Raw genomic sequence first — 21,030 nt, forward strand, 5'->3', positions numbered from 1 at the left:
CCTTAAAACTATGCCCTCTCGTGCTAGCCATTTCCACCCTGGGAAAAAGCCTCCGACTATCCATACAATCAATGCCTCTCATTATCTTGTACATCTCTATCAGGTCACCTCTCATCCTCCGTCACTCCAAGGAGAAAAGGCCAAGTTCACTCAACCTGCTTTCATAAGGCATGCTCCCCAATCCAGACAACATCCTTGTAAATCTCCTCTGCATCTTTCTGTGGTTTCCACATCCTTCCTGTAGTGAGGCAACCAGAACTGAGCACAGTACTCCAAGTGGGGTCTGACCAGGGTCCTGTATAGCTGCAACATTACCTCTTGGCTCTTAAACTCAATTCCACTGTATGCCTTCTTAACCACAGAGTCAACCTGTGTAGCAGCTTTGAGTGTCCTATGGACTTGGACCCCAAGATCCCTCTGATCCTTCACACTGCCAAGAGTCTTGCCATTAATACTATATTCTGCCATCATATTTGATCTACCAAAATGAACCACCTCACACTTATCTGGGTTGAACTCCGTCTGCCACTTCTCAGCCCAGTTTTGCATCCTCTCAAAGTCCCACTGTAACCTCTGACAGCCCTCCACATTGTCCACAACACCTCCAACCTTTGTGTCATCAGCAAACTTACTAACCCATCCCTCCACTTCCTCCTCCAGGTCATTTAGAAACATCACAAAGAGTAGAGGTCCCAGAACAGATCCCTGAGGCACACCACTGGTCACCGGCCTCCATGCAGAATATGACTCGTCTACAACCACTCTTTGCCTTCTGTGGGCAAGCCAGTTCTGGATCCACAAAGCAATGTACCCTTGGATCCCATGCCTCCTTACTTTCTCAATAACCCTTGCATGGAGTACCTTATCAAATACCTTGCTAAAATCCATATACACTACATCTACGGCTCTACCTTCTTCAATGTGTTTAGTCCAATCCTCAAAAAATTCAATCAGGCTTATAAGGCACAACCTGCCTTTGACAAAGCCATGCTGACAGTTCCTAATCATATTTTGCCTCTCCAAATGATAATAAATGAACCTTTGAACACACTACGTACAAGACGTCACCAAAAGGTTACGACTATGGTGTGGTGGGGTGACTCTACTGGTATAAAATGGCATCAAATCAGTAGAAAGATGTGACATAGGATTTGAAGATGTTGAATCCTTGTGGGCTGAGTTAAGAAACTGCAAGGGTAAAAGAACCTTGATGGCAGTTATATACAGGCCTCCCAACAGTGGATGTGGACCACTGATTACAATGGGAAATAGAAAGGCATGTCAAAAGGGCAATGTTATGATAGTCATGGGAAAATTTAACATGCAGGTCAATTGGGAAAATTAGGTTGGTAATTGATCTCAAGAGAGTGAGTTTGTTGAATGTCTACAAGATGGTGTTTAGAGCAGTTTGTCATTGAGTCTACAAGGGGATCAGCTATACTGGATTGGGTGTTATGTAATGAACTGGAGGTGATTAGGGAATTTAAGGTAAAATAACCTTAAATCACAGTATGACTGAGTTTAACTTGAAATTTGATAGGGAGAAAGTAAAGTCTAATGTAGCAGTATTTCAGTGGAGTAAGGGAAATTACAGTGGTATGAGAGAAGCTGGCCAAAGTAAATTGGAAGGAGATGTTGACAAGGATGTCAGCAGAGCAGCAATGGTGTGAGTTTCTGGGAAAAATGAGGATAGATGTATTCCAAAATGAAGGAATACTCAAATGGCAAAGTAGCACAACTGTGGCTGACAAGGGAAATCAATCCTCACAAACAATATCAAAGTGGATAGTAAAAACTTTTTCAAGTATGCAAAAAAAAAGATAAGAGTGGATATAGAATCACAAGAAAATGAGGCCGGAGAAATAACAGGGGCAAGGAGATGGCACATGAACTAAATGAGTATTTTGAATCAGTCTTCACTGTGGAAGATACTAGCAATGTGCCAGATGCTGAAGGGTGTGAGGGAAGAGAAGTGAGTGCAGTTACTATTACAAGGGAGAAGGTGCTCAAAAAGCTGAAAGACCTATGAGTACGTAAGAACTGCACCCTCCGGTTCTGAAAGAGGTAACAGTAGAGATTGTAGAGGCATTAGTAACAATCTTTCAAAAATAATTGGACTTGAGCATGGTGTTCTGGAGACTAAAAAATATCACTCCACTCTTTAAGAAATAGGGAAGACAGCAGAAAAGAAATTACAGACCAGTTAGCCTGACTTCAGTGGTTGGAAGATGTTGGAGTCAATTGTTAATGATGAGTTTATGAAGTACTTGGTGACACAGGACAAGATGGGACAAAGTCAGCATGGTTTCCTTAAGGGAAAATCCTGCCTGACCAACCTGTTGGAATTCTTTGAGGAGATTACAAGTAGGATAGATAAAGGGGATGCAGTGGATGTTGTATATTTGGACTTTGAGAAGGCCTTTGACAAGGTGCCACATGAGGCTGTTTACCAAGTTAAGAGTATTACAGGAAAGTTACTGGCATGGTTAGAGTATTGGTTGATTGGTAGGAGGCAGTGAGTGGAAATAAAAGGATCCTTTTCTGGGGAGTGGGGCTGAGGGAAGGAAATATTGATTTAATGGCAGAGCAGACTTGATGGGCCAAATTACCTAACTCTGCTCCTATGTCTTATGGCCACCAAGCAACAGAACCCATTGTTTACCAACTGTCACCAAGCAACAGGGGGATCTCTTTCCACTATTTCTTTGCTGTACCTTGCCACATATTGACAGTTGGTTAAACCTCTGATGTGGCCAGTTAGCATTTATTGTCCGTTTGCTGACAACACGACTGTTGTTGGCCAAATCAAAGGTGGTGACAAATCAGCACACAGGAAGGAGAACAAAAATCTGGTTGAATAGTGCCACGACAACAATCTTTCACACGTCAGCAAAACCAAAGATCTGATTATCGACTTCAAGAGAAAGAAGTTGGAGGTCCATGAGCTAGTCCTCATCAGGGGAACAGAGGTGAAGAAGGTCAGTCACTTTTCATTCCTTGGCATTATCATATCAGAGGAACTGTACTAGGACCAGCACGAATGCCATTTCAAAGAAGGCACAGTAGCACCCTTACTTTCTTAGTATTTTTCAAAGATTTGGCATGTCATCTAAAATGTTGACAAACATCTACAGATACACAGTGGAGAGTATACCGACTGCCTGGGATGGAAACACCAATGTCCAGGAGTGGAAAAACCTACAATGGTGGATACAGCCCAGTCCAACATAGGCAAAACCCTCCCAGGTCACATCCCTTTTTATTGTCATTTCGACCATAGCTGCTGGTACAGTACACAGTAAAAACGAGACGTTTTCAGGACCATGGTGTTACATGAAACAATACAAAAACTACATTGAACTACAAAACAACACAAAACTACGGTAGACTACAGACCCACCCAGGACTGCATAAAGTGCACAAAACACTGCAAGCATTACAATAAATAATAAACAAGACAATAGGCACAGTAGAGGGCAGTAGGTTGGTATCAGTCCAGGCTCTGGGTATTGAGGAGTCTGATGGCTTGGGAGAAGAAACTGTTACAGAGTCTGATCGTGAGAGCCCGAATGCTTCGGTGCCTTTTACCAGATGACAGGAGGGAGAAGAGTTTGTATGAGGGGTGCCTGGGTCCTTCACAATGCTGTTTGGTGTGGCTTATTTTATCATGTGTCTCCGAGTACCCCAAAACCATGTCCCTAAGAATTGACTCCAACGTCCTCCCAACCACTGAGGTGAGACTAAATGGCCTAAAACTTCCTTTCATCCACCTCTCTTCCTTCTTGCAGAGTGGAGTGATATTTACAATTTTACAATTTTCCAGTTTTCCAAAACCATTCCAAAAGCTAGTGATTCTTGAAATATCTGTATCAATGTGCAAAGAGGTCCTCCTGCAGCTGTACAGGGCCCTGGTGAGACCCCATCTGGAGTACTGTGTGCAGTTTTGGTCTCCAAATTTGAGGAAGGGCATTCTTGCTATTGAGGGAGTGCAGCGTAGATTCACGAGGTTAATTCCCGGGATGGCGGGAATGTCATACGTTGAAAGATTGGAGCGACTGGGCTTGTATACTCTGGAATTTATAAGGATGAGAGGGGATCTGATTGAAACATATAAGATTATTAAGGGATTGCACATGCTAGAGGCAGGAAACATGTTCCCAATGTTGGGGGAGTCCAGAACCAGAGGCCACAGTTTAAGAATAAGGGGTAGACCATTTAGAACGGAGTTGAGGAAAAACTTTTTCACACAGAGGGTTGTGGATCTGTGGAATGCTCTGCCTCAGAAGGCAGCGGAGGCCAATTCTCTGGATTCTTTCAAGAAAGAGTTAGATAGAGCTCTTAAAGATAGCAGAGTCAAGGGATATGGGGAGAAGACAGGAACTGGATACTGATAGTGGATGATCACCCATGATCACAGTGAATGGCGGTGCTGGCTCAAAGGGCTGAATGGCCTACTCCTGCACCTATTGTCTATTGTTTTCGTTGATTTTATTGTGTTTCTTGGTATTTACTGTGAATCCCTGAAAGATATATATACTTCTTACTTTGAACTATGACAACACACATAAAATGCTGGAGGAACTCATCTATAGAGGGCAATAAATAGTTGAGGTTTCAGGGGAAGAAGGGACTTGGCCTATTGTAGCATGGATGAAATCACTGGAGAGACAGAGTCACTGGTAGATACAAAGCAGCTTCTTTATTCGATACAACAAGGTACAGCAGGCATCTACAGACAGAGACGCTTTCGCTAGAAAGCTCTGCTAGCCCAATGTGGGCTCGATATTTACATGCTAAACACAAAGGCAATCGCTACTTAAAAAGTTTTAGACAATGCTTCCTATTGAAGCTACATACAAAATATCACACCTAACTTCGTCCTTTCCTTCTGACGCCAACATGTCTGGGTTGATATCCACAGCCTTTAAGTAAGCGAGTTAAGTCTATGATACATTTATTTGGCATTTCCTGTGCTAACACAGAAGACAATTAATATTTATAATGTATAGATAATACTGTCTTCAAAACTACAGCATCTAGTCAAACTACTGTGCCAGAAGCATCTGGTATTCACACCTTTTTAGGAAGCGCATTGTTGTGGACTCAATCCACAGTACTTCAAATAGTCAAATAGAAGTCTGGCGGCCAAAGTCATTTAAGTGTAAACAAATCATCTACCCAAAAAAAACTCACTCTAACAGGCCCACAACATTGATTGTTTATTTCTCTCCAGAAATGCTGACTTTCTCCAGCATTTTGTATTGTTCCTGACTTAGCTGTACATACATGCACAAAACGCAGCACACAGACGCAAACAGACTCCTGTGCACGCCCTTCCCACAAATGTGCACCCGCACACAATACACATTCTGAGCAATAGGAAGCCTGTGAATTTCTCATCCCTCATAAAAATTAAGGTACTCTGGCCTCCAGAGGGAGTAGGGTCACACGGTGACAATTGGCAGCTGATGAAACCTGGACTGTGGCCACCAGCGACAACCCTCCCACTGACTGCAGCCCAAAGCAGTGAGGTCCAGGAGGGAGCAGGAGATGGCTGAGAGATCAGGTCCCATCCTGAGCCACCCAGTCCCACACGTGCAGAGAGCTGTCATCAGCAGCCGAGAGCAGAACTCGCTCCTTCCAGGGGTGCCAAACATGCGTGGTGACCAATGGCGGCTCGTGGTCCAACTCCGCACCCACACTGTGGCCCCGGTGGATGAAGACAGGCTCCGCCCGGTGAGGACCTGCAGACCATGAGCCGGCGTCGTAGACATGAACAGTGCCATCGAAACCTGCAGGTGCAGAGACACACAACAATCAACGTGTCACTGGCCTCCTGTCCCATCCACCATATCCTCCTAACCGCCCTGGGGCAGTGCTGAGGGTGGGAAGAAACTGACGATGTGGTCAGAGTTTGCATGTTTCATAAGTTCACAAAGCACAGGAGCAGAATTAGGCCATTCAGCACATCGAGTCTACTCCACCATTCAATCCCTCTCAACACCATTCCCCTGCTTCTCCCCTTAATCTTTGACAGCCCGACTAATCACGAACCTCTCCACCTCTGCTTTAAATACATCTAATGACACAAAGGTTGGGAGTATTGTGGAGGGCTGTTACAGCAGTTCATCAATAGGATGCAAAACTGGGCTGAGAAGTGGCAGATAGAGTTCAACCCAGATAAGTGTGAGGTGGTTCATTTTGGTTGGTCAAATATGATGGCAGAGTACAGCATTAACGGTAAGACTCCTGGCAATGTGGAGGATCAGAGGGCTCTTGGGATCAGAGTCTATAGGACGCTCAAAGCAGCTGCAAAGGTTGACTCCGTGGTTAAGAGGGCATACGGTGCATTGGCCTTCATCAACTGTGGGATTGAGTTCAAGAGCCAAGAGGTAATGTTACAGCTATATAGGACCCTGGTCAGACCCCACTTCTGGTGCTCAGTGGAAACTATAGAAAGGATGCAGAGGAGATTTACAAGGATGTTGCTTGGATTGGGGAGCGTGCCTTATGAGAATAAATTGAGTGAACTCGGCCTTTTCTCCTTGAAGCGACTGAGGATAAGAGGTCACCTGATAGAGGTGTACAAGATGATGAGAGGCATTGATCATGTGGATAGTCAGAGGCTTTTTTCCAGAGCTGAAATGGCTAACATAAGAGGGCACAGTTTTAAGGTGCTGGGGAGTAGCTACAGAGGAGATGTCAGAGATAAGTTTTTTTTAATAAACACCAGAGTGGTGAGTGCATGGAATGGGCTGCCGGCGACAGTGGTGGAGATGGATACGATAGGGTCTTTTAAGAGACTTTTGGATAGGTACATGGAGCTTAGAAAAATAGAGAGCTATGGGTAGCCCTAGGTAATTTCTAAAGTAAGTACATGTTCAGCACAGCATTGTGGGCCAAAGGGCCTGTATTGTGCTGTAGGTTTTCTGTGTTTCTATGTCTGTGACTTGGCCTCTACAGCTGTTTGTGGCAATGAATTCCAGATTCACCACCCTCTGGTTAAAGAAATTCCTGATGTGTGTTCTAAATGGATGTGCTTCTATTCTGAGGCTGTGCCCTCTGGTTCTAGACTCCCCCACTATAGGAAATATCCTCTCTACATCCACTCTATCTAAGAGTTTACCCAGATGCCATGGTTTACTCCCATATGTGACGGGAGGATGGAGAAAAGATAATGATCAGGGTGGGAGAAGTCTTTGATTATGCTGGCTGCTTTACTGATATAGTGAGAAGTGTAGACAGGGTCCATGGAAAGGAAGCTGGCTCCTGTGACAAGCTAAGCTGTGTTCACAACTCCCTGAAGTTTCCTGTGGTCATGGGCATAGCAGTTGCTATACCAGGCCAGGATACATCAAGACAGAATATATGGTACATTGATAAATATTGGTAAGAGCTGACTGAGTCATGCTGAATTTCTTTAGCCTCCTGAGGAAATAGAGAAGCTGTCACATCAGTGTGACTGAACCAGGACCAGATACAGTATTGGTGATGTTCACACCTAGAAACTTAAAGCCCTCTCAAACTCAAAAAGGTGATGTAGACAGGAGTATGTGCACCAGCTTCCTTTCTGACCACATGCATCCTCTTGGACAGGGCATTAGGCTAAAGGCCAATGAAAGCAAGAAAGACCTTCCCTTGTGTTTATGACTATCAGCCCTGGTACTTCTGACTAATTCCATAATTCCTTGAAAGTGGCACACAGGTAGATAAGGTTATAAAGAAAGCTTTTGGCACACTAGCCTCCATAAATCAATGTACTGAGCACAGCAGTTGGGATATTATGCTGAAGTTGTAAAAGAAGTTGGGGAAGCCTAATTTGGAGTATTGTCGGCAGTTGTGTTCACCTACCTACAGATTGAAAGAATGTAAAGAAACTTTACAAGGATGTTGCTTTGCTGGGATTTGAGGACCTGAGTTAAAGGGAAAGATTGAATAGTTTGGAACTTTATTCCCTGGAGCACAGGAGAATGTGGAGAGACTCGATTGGGGTAACAAGATTATGAGGGGTATAGATAGGGTAAATGTAAGCAGGATTTTTCCACTGAGGTTGGGTGAGACTAAAGCTAGAGGTCACAGATTAAGGGTGAAAGAGAAAATATTTAAGGGAAACCTGACTGGGAACTTCTTCACCGGAAGGTGATACAAGTGTGGAATGAGTTGCGGAATGGAAGTGGTGAATGCGGTTTGATTGCAACATTTAAGAGGAGTTTGGATGAGAGGGGCATGGAGGGCTGTTGTCCAGAGACTAGGCAGAATAACAGTTCACAATGAACTACACGGCCTGAAGGGGCTGTTCCTGTGCTATGGCACTCTAGGACTAAGGAACACACACCACCAACCTACCTGACACTGCCAAGTGCTGATGTAGTCGCGGTGCCCAGCTCAGGGATAGGTGGTCACTGCAGATCACTGGCCTGGGTATATCCAGCTCTGCTTGCCCCAGAACCTTGCTCAGGTCTCGACAATCAGTCAGCACCACCTCTCCATCCAAGGACAGTCTCCCCACTGCCGAGCAACCGGGTGCCAGTGCCATTGTCCAATGGCTGCTGCCAGAAGGCAGGCCTGAGTGTCCAATCAGACTTGGGCTCTGCCGCATGTCAGCCAATCGCAGGTGGCCGTTCATCGAGCAGATGATGAAGGTAGAATGGTCAAGGAACTCCAGCATACTGATTGGTTCGTGGTCTTCTGCTCCTGTGGGGAAGGTTAACACTCCCATTAGATGGGACAAAGACACAGATTGGGAGCTGAGTTAGTATTCTCCCTCCGTGACTCCCGCTACACACCTTGCCAAATAACTGACGCCTTCCCAATCCCTTCCATGACACATTCCCAAACTGACATCTTCCCAATCCCTCCCACTGCACACATTCCCAAACTGACATCTTCCCAATCCCTCCCACTGCACACATTCCCAAACTGACATCTTCCCAATCCCTCCCACTGCACACATTCCCAAACTGACATCTTCCCAATCCTTTCCATGACACATTCCCAAACTGACATCTTCCCAATCCCTTCCATGACACATCCCAAACTGACATCTTCCCAATCCCTCCCACTGCACACATTCCCAAAGTGACATCTTCCCAATCCCTCCCACTGCACACATTCCCAAACCAGCACCATCACAATCTCTCCCACTTCCCACTCCCTCTTTTCATTCAGTCAACTACTGCAACACCGGAAATATTCAGGTCCATTTTCTGTCATATTACACATTTGACCTCATGGACAGAATCACCCACTCCTTTTGCCCAGGACAGACGGTAAGGAGATAGCACCGGTCATGTTTAACCTCCCTACCCCCTTCCCATCTGATCCTCCGCTCACAATGGCCTGATCTGTTCCAGATCTGCACTAAGTAACTCCCCCCGGAGGGAGGAGTGGGCTTCAGTCAGAGGCTCTGCCCCCACCCCTCTCCCTCCACACACCCATCGCTCCTCCGGAGGGAGCATCGGATTACCAGTTCCGGAGAATAGCACCGACTGCGTCTCAATTTCCTGGACGGTGAGGTCACTGGTCGTCGAACTCCAAAGCACCCGGGGGGTTGGAGAGGAGGTGACAGAAATCCGTGACCACCCGCCCACCACGCTGGAGCATGGAAGTGTGGTCAGCAACGAGATGGCATCTGTCATAGGGAGAAAAGCAGAATTAACATCAGAGCCAGGGAACGGTGCACACAAGTGGTGGCCCTTCGGCCCACTGGGCTGATGCTAGACCTTTCAAAGAAGCTATGGTTTACTCCCACTGGAAAACAACTGAGCAGAAAGAGCTGGAGTAACGCACAAAATACAGAGGAACTCAGTAGGTCTGGCAGCAGCTATGAAAAGGAATAAGCAATAGACACTTTAAACAATGACCCATATTCAATTCCGGTGTGGCGCGTGGCCGAGTGGTTAGGGCGTTGGGCTCACGATCTGAAGGTCGTGGGTTTGAGTCTCGGCCAAGGCAGCATGTTGTGTCTTTGAGCAAGGCACTTAACCACACACTGCTCCAGTCCACCCAGCTGAAAATGGGTACCGGCAAATGCTGGGGGTTAACCTCACGATAGACTGGCGTCCTATCCGGGTGGGGGGGGGGGAAGGAGTCTCACTCTCAGTCGCTTCACGCCACAGAAACCGGCATAAGCACCAGCCTGATGGGCCACAAGGTTCGGGACAAACTTTTAAAATACTCAATTCCATCACTGTAAGGAGTTTGAACATTCTCCCCGTTACTGCATGGGTTTCCTCACACATGAAAGACGTACAAGTTAAGGTTAGTGAGTTTTGGACATGTTACATTGGTGCCAGTAGAACGGCGACACTTACGGGCTGTCCCCAGCACATCCTGATGCAAACAATGCATTTCACTACGTTCCAAAGTTCAAAGTAAATTTATTATCAAACCGTATGGCAATTGTCCCGTATCGGATCGCAAAGCACTCCAGCGGGTGGTGAAAACTGCCCAGCGGATTATCGGCACCCAATTGCCCACCATTGAGAACATCTACCATAAATGCTGCCTGGACAGGGCGAAAAGCATTATCAAGGATGCATCTCACCCTAACCATGGACTTTTTACTCTCCTCCCATCCGGTAGGTGCTACAGGAGCCTCCGCTCCCGCACCAGCAGGCTCAGGAAGAGCTTCTTCCCTGAGGCTGTGACCCTGCTGAACCTCACATCACAGCGCTAAGCAGTATTGCACCCATATTGTACTGTCTCAGTACTTTTATATTTGTGTGCTGTAGCACTTTTTTTATTCGCAGTTATTTTGTAAATAACAATATTCTTTGCATTTCTGGTCAGATGCTAAATGCATTTCATTGGCTTTGTATCTGTACTCGGCACAATGACAATAACGTTGAATCTAATCTAATCTAATCTAATCTAATGTCAGCACATCCAATCCTGAGATTCATTTGTGTTTTGATGTACATGTGACAAATAAAGCTAATCATTATCAGCTTTATTTTTCACTGGGTGAACCAGGCCAGCACCTACACATTCACCCATGTATGAGTTGAAGACCACATGACATAGGAGCAGAATTAGGCCACTTGTGGCCACCTAGTCTGCTCTGCCATTCAATCATGGCTGATTATTATCCCTCTCAATCCCATTCTCCTGCCTTCTTCCCATCTTTGATGCCCATACTGCTGTAAATATACCCAATGAGTTGGCCTCCACAGCCCTCTGTGGCAGTAAAAACCACAGATTCACCAGTCTCTAGCCAAAGAAATTCCTCCTCATCTGTTTTATATCTACCTTCCTCTATACCAAGGTTGTGTCCTCTGGTCCTAGACCCTCCCACTTCAGGAAACATCCTCTCCACATCCACTGTCTAGGCCTTTCAATATTTGACGGGTTTCAATAAGATTCCCCCTCATTCTTCTGAACTCCAGTGAGCACAGGCCCAGAGCCATCAACTGCTCCTCTTACGCTACCCTTTCATTCCTGGAATCATTCTTGCAAACCTTCTCTGGACCCTCTCCAAGGCCAGAACATCTTTTAGATAAGGCGCCCAAAACTGCTCACAATACTCCTTTGCAGTCTGAATAATGCCTTATGAAGCCCCAGCATTACATCCTTGCTCTTATATTCTAGTCTGCTCGAAAATGAATGCTAACATTGTATCTGCCTTCCTCAATACCAATACAACCTGCAGGTTAACCTTTAGGGTACCCTGTACAAAGACTCCCAAGTCCCTTTGCAGCTCTGATTTTTTTTTGAGATTTTCTCCCTGTTTAGAAAATAGCCTTCATCTTTATTCCTTCTACCAAAATGCATGACCCATGCTATACTCCATCTGCCCATTCCCCAATCAAAGTCCTTCTGCATACTCCCTGATTCCTCAACACTACCTGCTCCTCTATCAATCTTCATACCGTCTGCAAACTTGGCCACAAAACAATTAATTCCATCATCCAAATTAGTGACATATAACATGAAAAAACAGTTCCAGTACTGACTCCTGCAGAGCACCACGAGTCTTCTGCAGCCATTCAGTCCCCCTTCATTCCCACTCTTTGCCTCCTGCTGTCAACCAATCTTCTATCCATGCTAGGATCTTTCCTGTAATATCATAGGCTTTTTATTTTGTTAAGCAGCCTCGGTTGTGGCACCTTGTCAAAGGCCTTTTGAAAATCCAAATAAACAACATCCACTGACTCTCCTTGGTCTATCCTGCCTGATATTTCCTCAAAGAATTCCAACAGATTTGTCACAGAAGATATCCCCTTGAGGAAACCACGTTGACTTTGGCCTACTTCATCATGTGCCTCCAAGTACTTGTTAATAATAACTAAGAGAAAGCCAGCAGATGTTGGAAATCCAGAGCAACAGACACAAAATGCTGGAGGAACTCAGCGGGTTAGACAAACATATCGAGTGAGACCCTTCTTCAGGACTTAATAATAGACTCCAACACCTTCGCAACCACTAAAGCCAGGTTAACTGACCTATAATTTCCTTTCTTCTGGTTCTCTCCCATCTTAAAGAGTGGAGGACATTTTCCAGTCCTCCAGAACCATTCCAGAATGTCATGATTCTTGGAAGAAATACCATCTGCTGTTCCATTGCCCACTTTCCCGGTTCATCAGTATCCTGCTAGCCACAGACAACTTTCCCCACTGTACCCAGATTCAATGAATTCAGTGTTTAAAAAGCATTCCTCTGACTGGAACTCAAACCAGGATAAGGGAGTGAATAGAACAGAGAACAGTTCAGAACAGGCCCTTCAGACCATGATCTTGTGCTGACCCTTCTCCACAATCAAACCGATGCTTCCCTCCCGCCGCTCTTAGCGCCACGGTCAGTGAGCACTTCACTCCTAGGCGCAGACCCGCCCGCAACCGGAGCCCCACTCACTCACCACTGTCATCGGTTGCCAGTCGCCAGACCTGCAGCGAGGGGTCCGGGGGGCCACTGCTCACCAGCAGGCTGTGGGCAGAGTTAGAGGGCAGCTCAGTAACAGTTCCACGATTTTCCTGTTCAAGATTGTTTAATGTCATTTCCACAACACAAGTGTAAAGAACAAAATAACTGTTACTCCACATCTGATGCAGCACAAAAAAAACAAAGATGAAGAAGTAATAAATATTACAATAAATAGAAATACATAAGAAAGTTTATATACATAGATGGAATGCACATCCATAAAAGTCTGTCATAAGGTAACTGACAGGAAATCATATAATGTAGTGCTGCAGGGTTGTTGATCAGCCTTACTGCTTTGGGGAATGTAACTGTTTTTGAATCTAGTGGTCCTGGTGTGGATGCTAGATAGCCTCCTCCCTGACTGGAGTCAAACGAACAGTCCACGAGCAGGGTGGGGGGAAATCTTTCACGACGTTACTGGCCCTTTACCGACACATTTCTGTAGCTACAGTGGCATGCAAAAGTTTGGGGACCCCTGGTCAAAATTTCTGTTACTGTGATACTTGCCAAAGGGGGTGTTGCTAAGTACTGACCATGCAGGGTGCCCAAACTTTTGCTACAGGCCCTTTTCCTTTTTTGTTATGTTGAAACTGTAAAAGATGCAAATAAAAAAAAGTAATATTAAAGAAATGTGTCATCTTTAACTTTATGCCTTTTGGAAATCAGGTCATCTTTTACTCGCTTAGCTCAGGGGTCCCCAACCTTTTTTGCACCGCGGACCAGTTTAATATTGACGATATTCTTGCGGACCGGCCAACCCGGGGGGGGGGGGGGGGGAGGGAGCGGTGTTCAAGTAGGGTTAAACTCACTTTTACAGTTAGGATTGCCAACTTTCTCACTCCCAAATAAAGGACAAAAGTAGCAGTCAAATCCCGGGACACTTTACCCCAGGAAAGACTACCATGACCATGAAGCCTCGTGTGGGCACCTGTGTGCGCATACGTGCTGAATTTTTCTCCCACAAATTGGTTTTACCTTCATCTTCCCGACTATACTGTACATACATTATTTCTACTTTATATAGGCTGTGTATTTATCATATTCCTGCTTTTACTATATGTTAGTGTTATTTTCGGTTTTATGTGTTATTTGGTACAATTTGGTAGGTAGGGTCTGGGAATGCTGAAAAATTTTCCCATATAAATTAATGGCAATTGCTTCTACGCTTTATGCCATTTCGGCACGAACTGTTTCATAGGAACGCACTACCTTAACGGGGGAAATACAGGACAAGGGCGGTCCTGTATGGGACAAACCAATTTAGCCCAGTATACGGGATGTCCCAGCGAATACGGGACAGTTGGCAACCCTATGTTCAAGTTCAACAGTGCGTGACAGGGAATGAGGAAAGATGCAGGTGACTCATATCGCTTCCTCGCGGCCCGGTAGCACATGCTTTGCGGCCCGGTGGTTGGGGACTGCTGGCTTAGCTATTCACAGTAACAGAAATTTTGACCAGGGGTGCCCAAACTTTTGCATGCCGTTGATGGTGGGTAGGCTGGTACTGTTGATGCATTGGGCAGTTTTGAATATCCTTTGTAGAGCCTTCCTCTACACCACAATGGAGCTCCACCACCTCCTTACCCGAGACCCCTGAACCAGGTTCTGCTCTTCATTGTGACTTGCCCCCAACCCCGTGCCTGACCAGGCAACACGGTAGCGTGAGCTTCCCCTGGGTGCTCCAATTTCCTCTCACATTACAAAGACTTGTGTATTTATGTTGATTGTGTTTATCATTGTGTCCTTTATCTTTCTGTGTTGTTTTCGGGCTGCATCAGATCCGGAGTAACAATTATTTCGTTCTCCTTTATCCGGTTGTGGGCACCAGAAGCACTGTGGTGGTTGTTGATGCAAACAATGCATTTCACTGCAGGTTTTAATGTACGTTGTGAGAAAGATTTTCTTTAATCTGTAGTATTCCCACCCATCACATGGGAGACTACAGCTCAGTTCCCCCACACGGAGATATTTACTAATGAGAGTCCAAGTGCTCTGTCTGTAAGTTTTATTACCTGTCAGATGGAACAGAGCAGAATTAGGCCATTCAGCCCATCAAGTGTCCTCTGCCATTGCATCATGGCTGACTTACCATCCCACAGGGTGTGAGGGAACCTAGCAGACACTGAGACATTAACATACCTCATCCCCGCAACGTGCTTCAACTGGTAAACAGGCCTGTGGGAGAACCCGCCGCGCTCCACGCGGAAATCCCTCTCGGGGCAAAGTCCCTGCAGGAGTGAGAGAGAGTGACATCATCCTGATATACCGTCTGTGGTCTGCCGGTGAGTCTGGAGACACCAAACCCACCCCCCACCCCCACCTCAACCACCTCTTTGGAACAAAGGAGGACGGGAGGTGACTTCATAGCAGTGTAGCAGGTACTCCAGTGGACAACCAGAGCAGAAATGAGGACGCATACCGGGGTCTTTACATTGTTACAGAGACAGGTGGTGCGTGGAACACCCTAACAGCGGGGTAGAAGAGGCAGATTCATTCAGGACATCTAAGGGACTCTTGAATAGGCATGTGGATGACAGAAAATGGAGCGGGTGTGGGAGGGAAGGGTTAGATTGATCGTAGAAGTCAGTGAAAAGGTTCAGCACAACATTGTGAGCTGAAGGGCCTGGACTTGCCGTGGTGTTTTATGTTCTAAAATTATTACAACGTTGACAATAGTCCATTCCATTTTCTGTCTCATTACACATTCAGCCTATAAAGTGCAGTCCCGAAATGGTGAGGAATCTCTGGGAAGACGTGTTTGGGCATTATCCTGTGAGTGATTTCACCCTTCACTGCCGCCATCCATCGGCTGTCCGGGCAGCCTGTCATGCAGGGCAGTAGGGTATGGCCACAGTGCACAGACCGCTTAACATTCACCCATCCCACCTGCCCTCTCACAGACCAGACCCTCCATCACAGTTACCCTCTCCAGGGAATCCCCACTCCCCTCACCTGCTTGTCTTTAGCCGAGAGTTTCTGAGGGAGTGAGAGCTCCTGAATTTCATTGTTCCTCACAGCACTGTAGCCAGCGACACAGATACCTGACAGATAGAGACGGTCAGCTCAATGCTACAGAATCGGTTACTTCCCCTCGTCACCCCTCCCACACACACTCCAGCTGCTGGTCTACCTCAACTTGCTGTGCATACATCTGCCTTTTTTCCCTGCCATAACACTGCATGGGACATGTACAGCACATACAGGGCCACAGTCCTTTGTTGGTCGGGGTCAACCATGGATGCTGCATCCTAGTTTATCATACACAAGCCGGGGCAGTACAATACAGAGAGCGAGCTGTTGCCCACACAGCAGGCTCCTCCTCTCCACGCAGCTGATGAATCCAAAGGAACAGCAGAAACTGATACAGTTTGGTACCAGCAGCATCGCAGGAGTCGCCAGTCAGCTGTGAACTCAGTGTAGGACTGCCTTAGGGACTCCAGCTCTGAATCTTTCCCCTCGGGGTTTATTCCCAAAGCCTTCCCCATGAGTGGGTACAGCCACAAGGCAGCTGAGGTTTCACATCAGAGCGTTCCTTCTCCTCGATGAGCTACCAAGTATGGCTGATGAGCCCCGTCTGCCTGAAGTGATTGATTTTAAGGCGTCAGTAACCTGCATTTCCCCCTTCTCCTGTCAGTGGAAACAGTTCTGCTGGGCTCAGTGGCTGAGCCAGGCATGAGGGCCAGGAGCTGGACGTGGTTGTCAGAGGCTGCTTGAGACACACGCCATTGGGAGCATTTAATAGGTAGTGGGGGCTTATCCTCACTACCTCCCCCGCCTATGACAACCTTAATGAACCAATGGCACACATACGTGCAGTATGTGGATGGCAAATAGACAACAGTAGAGAGGCAAGGAGGAAGAGTAACTCAGCCTAATGCCAAAGTTGCTGAAAATCTGAAATAGAAGATAATTTTACAAAAAGAAAAGCAAATGTTAAAATTTGAATGTTTCAGGTTAGTGTAACACTATTACAGCGCCAGTGACGCAGGTTCAATTCCCGCCACTGTCTGTACGGAGTTTGTACAATTCTCCCTGTTACTGCGTGGGTTTTCTCTGGGTGCTCCAGTTTCCTCCCACATCCCAAAGACGTACAGTACAGATCAGAAGGTTAACTGGTCACAGGTGTAATGGGCGGTAGGGGCTCATTGGTCGAGAAGGGCCTTTTACCGTGCTGTATCTCTAAAATGAGTAAATTAATAACATTGAACACAGAAACATGGATACTAGAAGGGATCACCAAAACTTAGACAAGCGATCAATGCAGCAGGAAAACATCTGACACAAAACCGATCCACTATTCAATTACTCTACTTTATTGTCGCCAAACAATTGATACTAGAGCATACAATCATCACAGCGATATTTGATTCTCTGCTTCGCGCTCCCTAGATTACAAATTAGATGCCAGATGCTCTGCACCTTGCAGCTCTATAAAACTCTGGTTAGGTCACACTTGGAGTACTGTGTCCAGTTCTGGTCACCTCACTAAGGAAGGATGTGGAAGCATTGGAAAGGGTACAGAGGAGATTTACCAGGATGCTGCCTGGTTTAGAGAGTATGGATTATGATCAGAGATTAAGGGAGCTAGGGCTTTACTCTTTGGAGAGAAGGAGGATGAGAGGAGACATGATAGAGGTGTACAAGATATTAAGAGGAATAGATAGAGTGGATAGCCAGCACCTCTTCCCCGGGGCGTCACTGCTCAATACAAGAGGACATGGCTTTAAGGTAAAGGGTGGGAAGTTCAAGGGGGATATTAGAGGAAGGCTTTTTACTCAGAGAGTGGTTGGTGCATGGAATGCACTGCCTGAGTCAGTGGTGGAGGCAGATACACTCGTGAAGTTTAAGAGACTACTAGACAGGTATATGGAGGAATTTAAGGTGGGGGCTTATATGGGAGGCAGGATTTGAGGGTCAGCACAACATTGTGGGCCAAAGGGCCTGTACTGTACTGTGCTGTACTATTCTATATTCTATGTTCTTAGCTTCATCCTTTCCAGCACATAACCAAATAAACAATCAAAAAACAAGCTGCAAATGTTGGAAATTCAATACAAAAAGAAACACAAAAAATCAACGATAAGTCAGACCTGCCAAGCAGAGAAGCAGGGCAGCACTGTGGCGTAGTGGTTAGTGCAATCAACAGGCGAGGAAACCACAGCAGCCGGAGAAAGCCCAGTTACGGGGAAGCGTTCATACTTCTTATAGACAGAGGCGAGGGTGATCCCAGATCACTGGTGCCGTACAGTCTTACGCTAACTGCGACACCATCGTGCTGCCCAATAATGCAAATCCCTGCACAGACTCAAGGGGATAAAGCACAAAACTCATCGTACTTCTGTCCTGAATCCACTCCAGAACCCGCGTTGGTTCCTGCAGTTCAAATACGTGAAGGTCATTGTACCTGAAACAGACAGAGGGAACATGGTGGAACATGATTTGCTGTGGCTCACCGAGGACATTTGGTCCATCGATACTGGTTCCCGGAAGAGCAACGCTGACAGTCCCTTTCCCCTGCTGCTTCACAGCAGCCCTATAAACGACATCCCGTTAAGAAGGAATGCGGTGTATTATCACTGATGTTGAGAGTTTTCTGATGGTTACATGGCCATCCGGTATGGAGGCTCCAATGCAGAGGATTACATGAAGGTTGTAAACGAAGCCATCTCCACCATGCACTCAACCCTCCCTGCCAGAGGACACTTTCAAAAGGCAGCGTCCATCAAAAACGATCTTTACCACCCAGTATAGTCTCTCTTCTCATTAACGGTATCAGGGAGGTGGTACGGGAGCCTGAAAATGCAGACTCAACATTTTAGAAACAGGTTCTTTCCCTCCGCCATCAGCCTTCTGAATGGCTCATGAACATAAGAACAATACCTCACCATTTTTACACAATTTACTTCTGTAATTTAAACTAACTTTATGTCTAGTCTCTACCACTGCTGCAAAACAATAAATTTCATAATGTAAACCTGATTCCAATCTTGTGTCTGCCTGAATAGAAATACAAGATATTAACACAGGAGATTCTGCAGATGCTGGAGATCCAAGCAACACACACAAAATGCTGGAGGAACTCAACAGGCATCTATGAGAAAGAGTACAGTCGATGCATCAGGTCAAGACTCTTTATCAAAACTTAGATAAATTGTTGACAAGTGTGACTTCCTTAAAATAACAAAATACCTCAGCCTTTCACAAAAGATAAATTACAAACAGGAGAAAATCTGCAGATGCTGGAAGTCCAAGCTGGACAAACTCAGCCAGACAGCATCTATGGAAAAAAGTACAGTCAATGTTTTGGGCCACTGGCCTGCTGAGTTCCGCCAACATTTTGTGTGTGTTGCACAAAAAATAAATTGTTGACAAGTGTGACTTCTTTAATACAACAAAATACCTGAACCCTTCACAGAGCAGATATTTGAAAATAAGCACTTGACTCACCGAGGAACATTAGGCTTACAGACCAAATGGTGGGAAAGGGATCAGTGAAGCTGCTAACAGAGCTGCTACCACACTGGCGCTGGCTGTGTCATCTTAACCCATCAGTCCTACTGGGGCAGAAGCCTTCGATAGCAGTTTGCCAGAGTCATCTGTCTTCATACGTCTGAGCATCCTTCCTCTCCCCGGGATGCTTCCGTTGGCGTTTCTGTAGCTCGGGGATTTTATGGTATGGGGATGTCCAACTGACTCCTTTAGCAGTCAGGCTTAGGACAGACCATGGCAGAGCTGCTGTTTCCCTGGATGTTCCTGTTCCCATCCACATGTCAAAATATTGCCATTGATTGATTATTGTCACATGTAACCTGAACAGTGAACGGTCTGTTTTGCACGCTGTTCATACAGATCAAATCATTGCACGGTGCACTGAGGCAGGCTAGTCAGTTAATCAGACATTGGAAATTGCCCTAGTAACATGAGGAAATGAATTGAAGCAGCAGAGATGTGGTTTTTGAGGAGGATGCAAAGAATATCATGGACGAAATGAATATCTAACGAGGATGTCATGAAGAGAAATAATGTACGAGATGGAAAGGCAACGTAACTTCATTGGACATGTGACTAGGAAAGAGGAGTTAGAATGCATGGTAATTACAGGAAAGATTGAAGGGAAGAAAGCAAGAGGAAGAGAAAGACAAATGATGATGGAGACAGCAGCCAGAGAACTGGAAATGAGTACCAATGAATTGATCCACTTGACCCAAAACAGGAGTGTGTGGGCCATGGCAGTCAAAGCTCAGACTGGGCACGGCACCTGAAGATGATGATGATGATGTGCATAGAGTGGTAAGTTTTGGATTACCCTGTTATTAACTGTCCAGAATGGAAATCCCTCTACCAGATCCGATCCATCCACAGAGCTGAAGTCCCTCATTCCTGGAATCGTTTTTGGGAAACATCTCCTCTGCTACCTCCAAGGGTCACATCTTACCGCACCGTGTGTTGTTTCCACTCCAACCCGCACCCCGGGGTCTCGGGCACCCAGTACCTCCATCCAACCCGCACCTCGGTTTCCAGTACACCGTCTCCCCCACCCCCAACCCAACTATATCATGGAGTCTTTTCCCACCGGTGCTTTTACAGAGAGGCCATTCCGGCCTCTCGGCCCGCTGCTAACCCACTCACCGCAGCAGCGTCTCCACCATCCACGCATCCCACTCGCTCTCTTCCGGCTCCGCCATTACGCGCGTCTCCACGGCAACGCCGTCCGCCAAACCCTGACGTCACGTCCTCCCCGTCCACTCCCGCCCTCAGGAGTCAAACCCCGTCCCCCCGTCCCCCCGTCCCGGGAGCCGGGGTCGACGTCCCGTACCTTCTCGCCGCCGTAACTGCGAGTGCGGTACCACGGCGGAAACAGGGATCTTCCCTGCGAACGGCGGGCGCAGGCCGTGTCACGTGACCGGCGGGCTTTGTTTTCAACGTTTACCGTAGGCCTTTGGGTTCCCGTCCCGCCCGCAACCGCGGCTGTAATGATGTCCGGGCCCCGGTATGCTGAAATAAAGCTGAGCTGAGCTGGAAGTAAGAGACGGAGTTGCCGGATGACCGGTCAGGAGGGCGGCGCTGCCGTTGCTAAGGCCGTGGCCGTTGCTATGCCGTGGCCGCCGC

The 21,030-nt window shown here is 46.5% G+C and overlaps 1 protein-coding gene across 1 annotated transcript; it reads right to left on the reverse strand.

Moving 5' to 3' along the window:
- Window positions 1-4,658: 4,658 nt before the first annotated feature.
- On the reverse strand, window positions 4,659-21,000 carry wdr73 (WD repeat domain 73). The gene is made up of 8 exons (XM_063054765.1): window positions 20,551-21,000; window positions 18,258-18,325; window positions 15,874-15,962; window positions 15,061-15,149; window positions 12,857-12,924; window positions 9,467-9,631; window positions 8,347-8,694; window positions 4,659-5,792 (listed from the first exon to the last, which is right to left on the reverse strand). Exons 1-8 carry the CDS (start codon window positions 20,604-20,606, stop codon window positions 5,563-5,565), a joined length of 1,113 nt encoding a protein of 370 aa, XP_062910835.1. The 5' UTR covers window positions 20,607-21,000; the 3' UTR covers window positions 4,659-5,562.
- Window positions 21,001-21,030: the final 30 nt, after the last annotated feature.

This window comes from Mobula hypostoma, chromosome 7, assembly GCF_963921235.1.
Source record: "Mobula hypostoma chromosome 7, sMobHyp1.1, whole genome shotgun sequence".
Classification (NCBI taxonomy): domain Eukaryota; kingdom Metazoa; phylum Chordata; class Chondrichthyes; order Myliobatiformes; family Myliobatidae; genus Mobula; species Mobula hypostoma.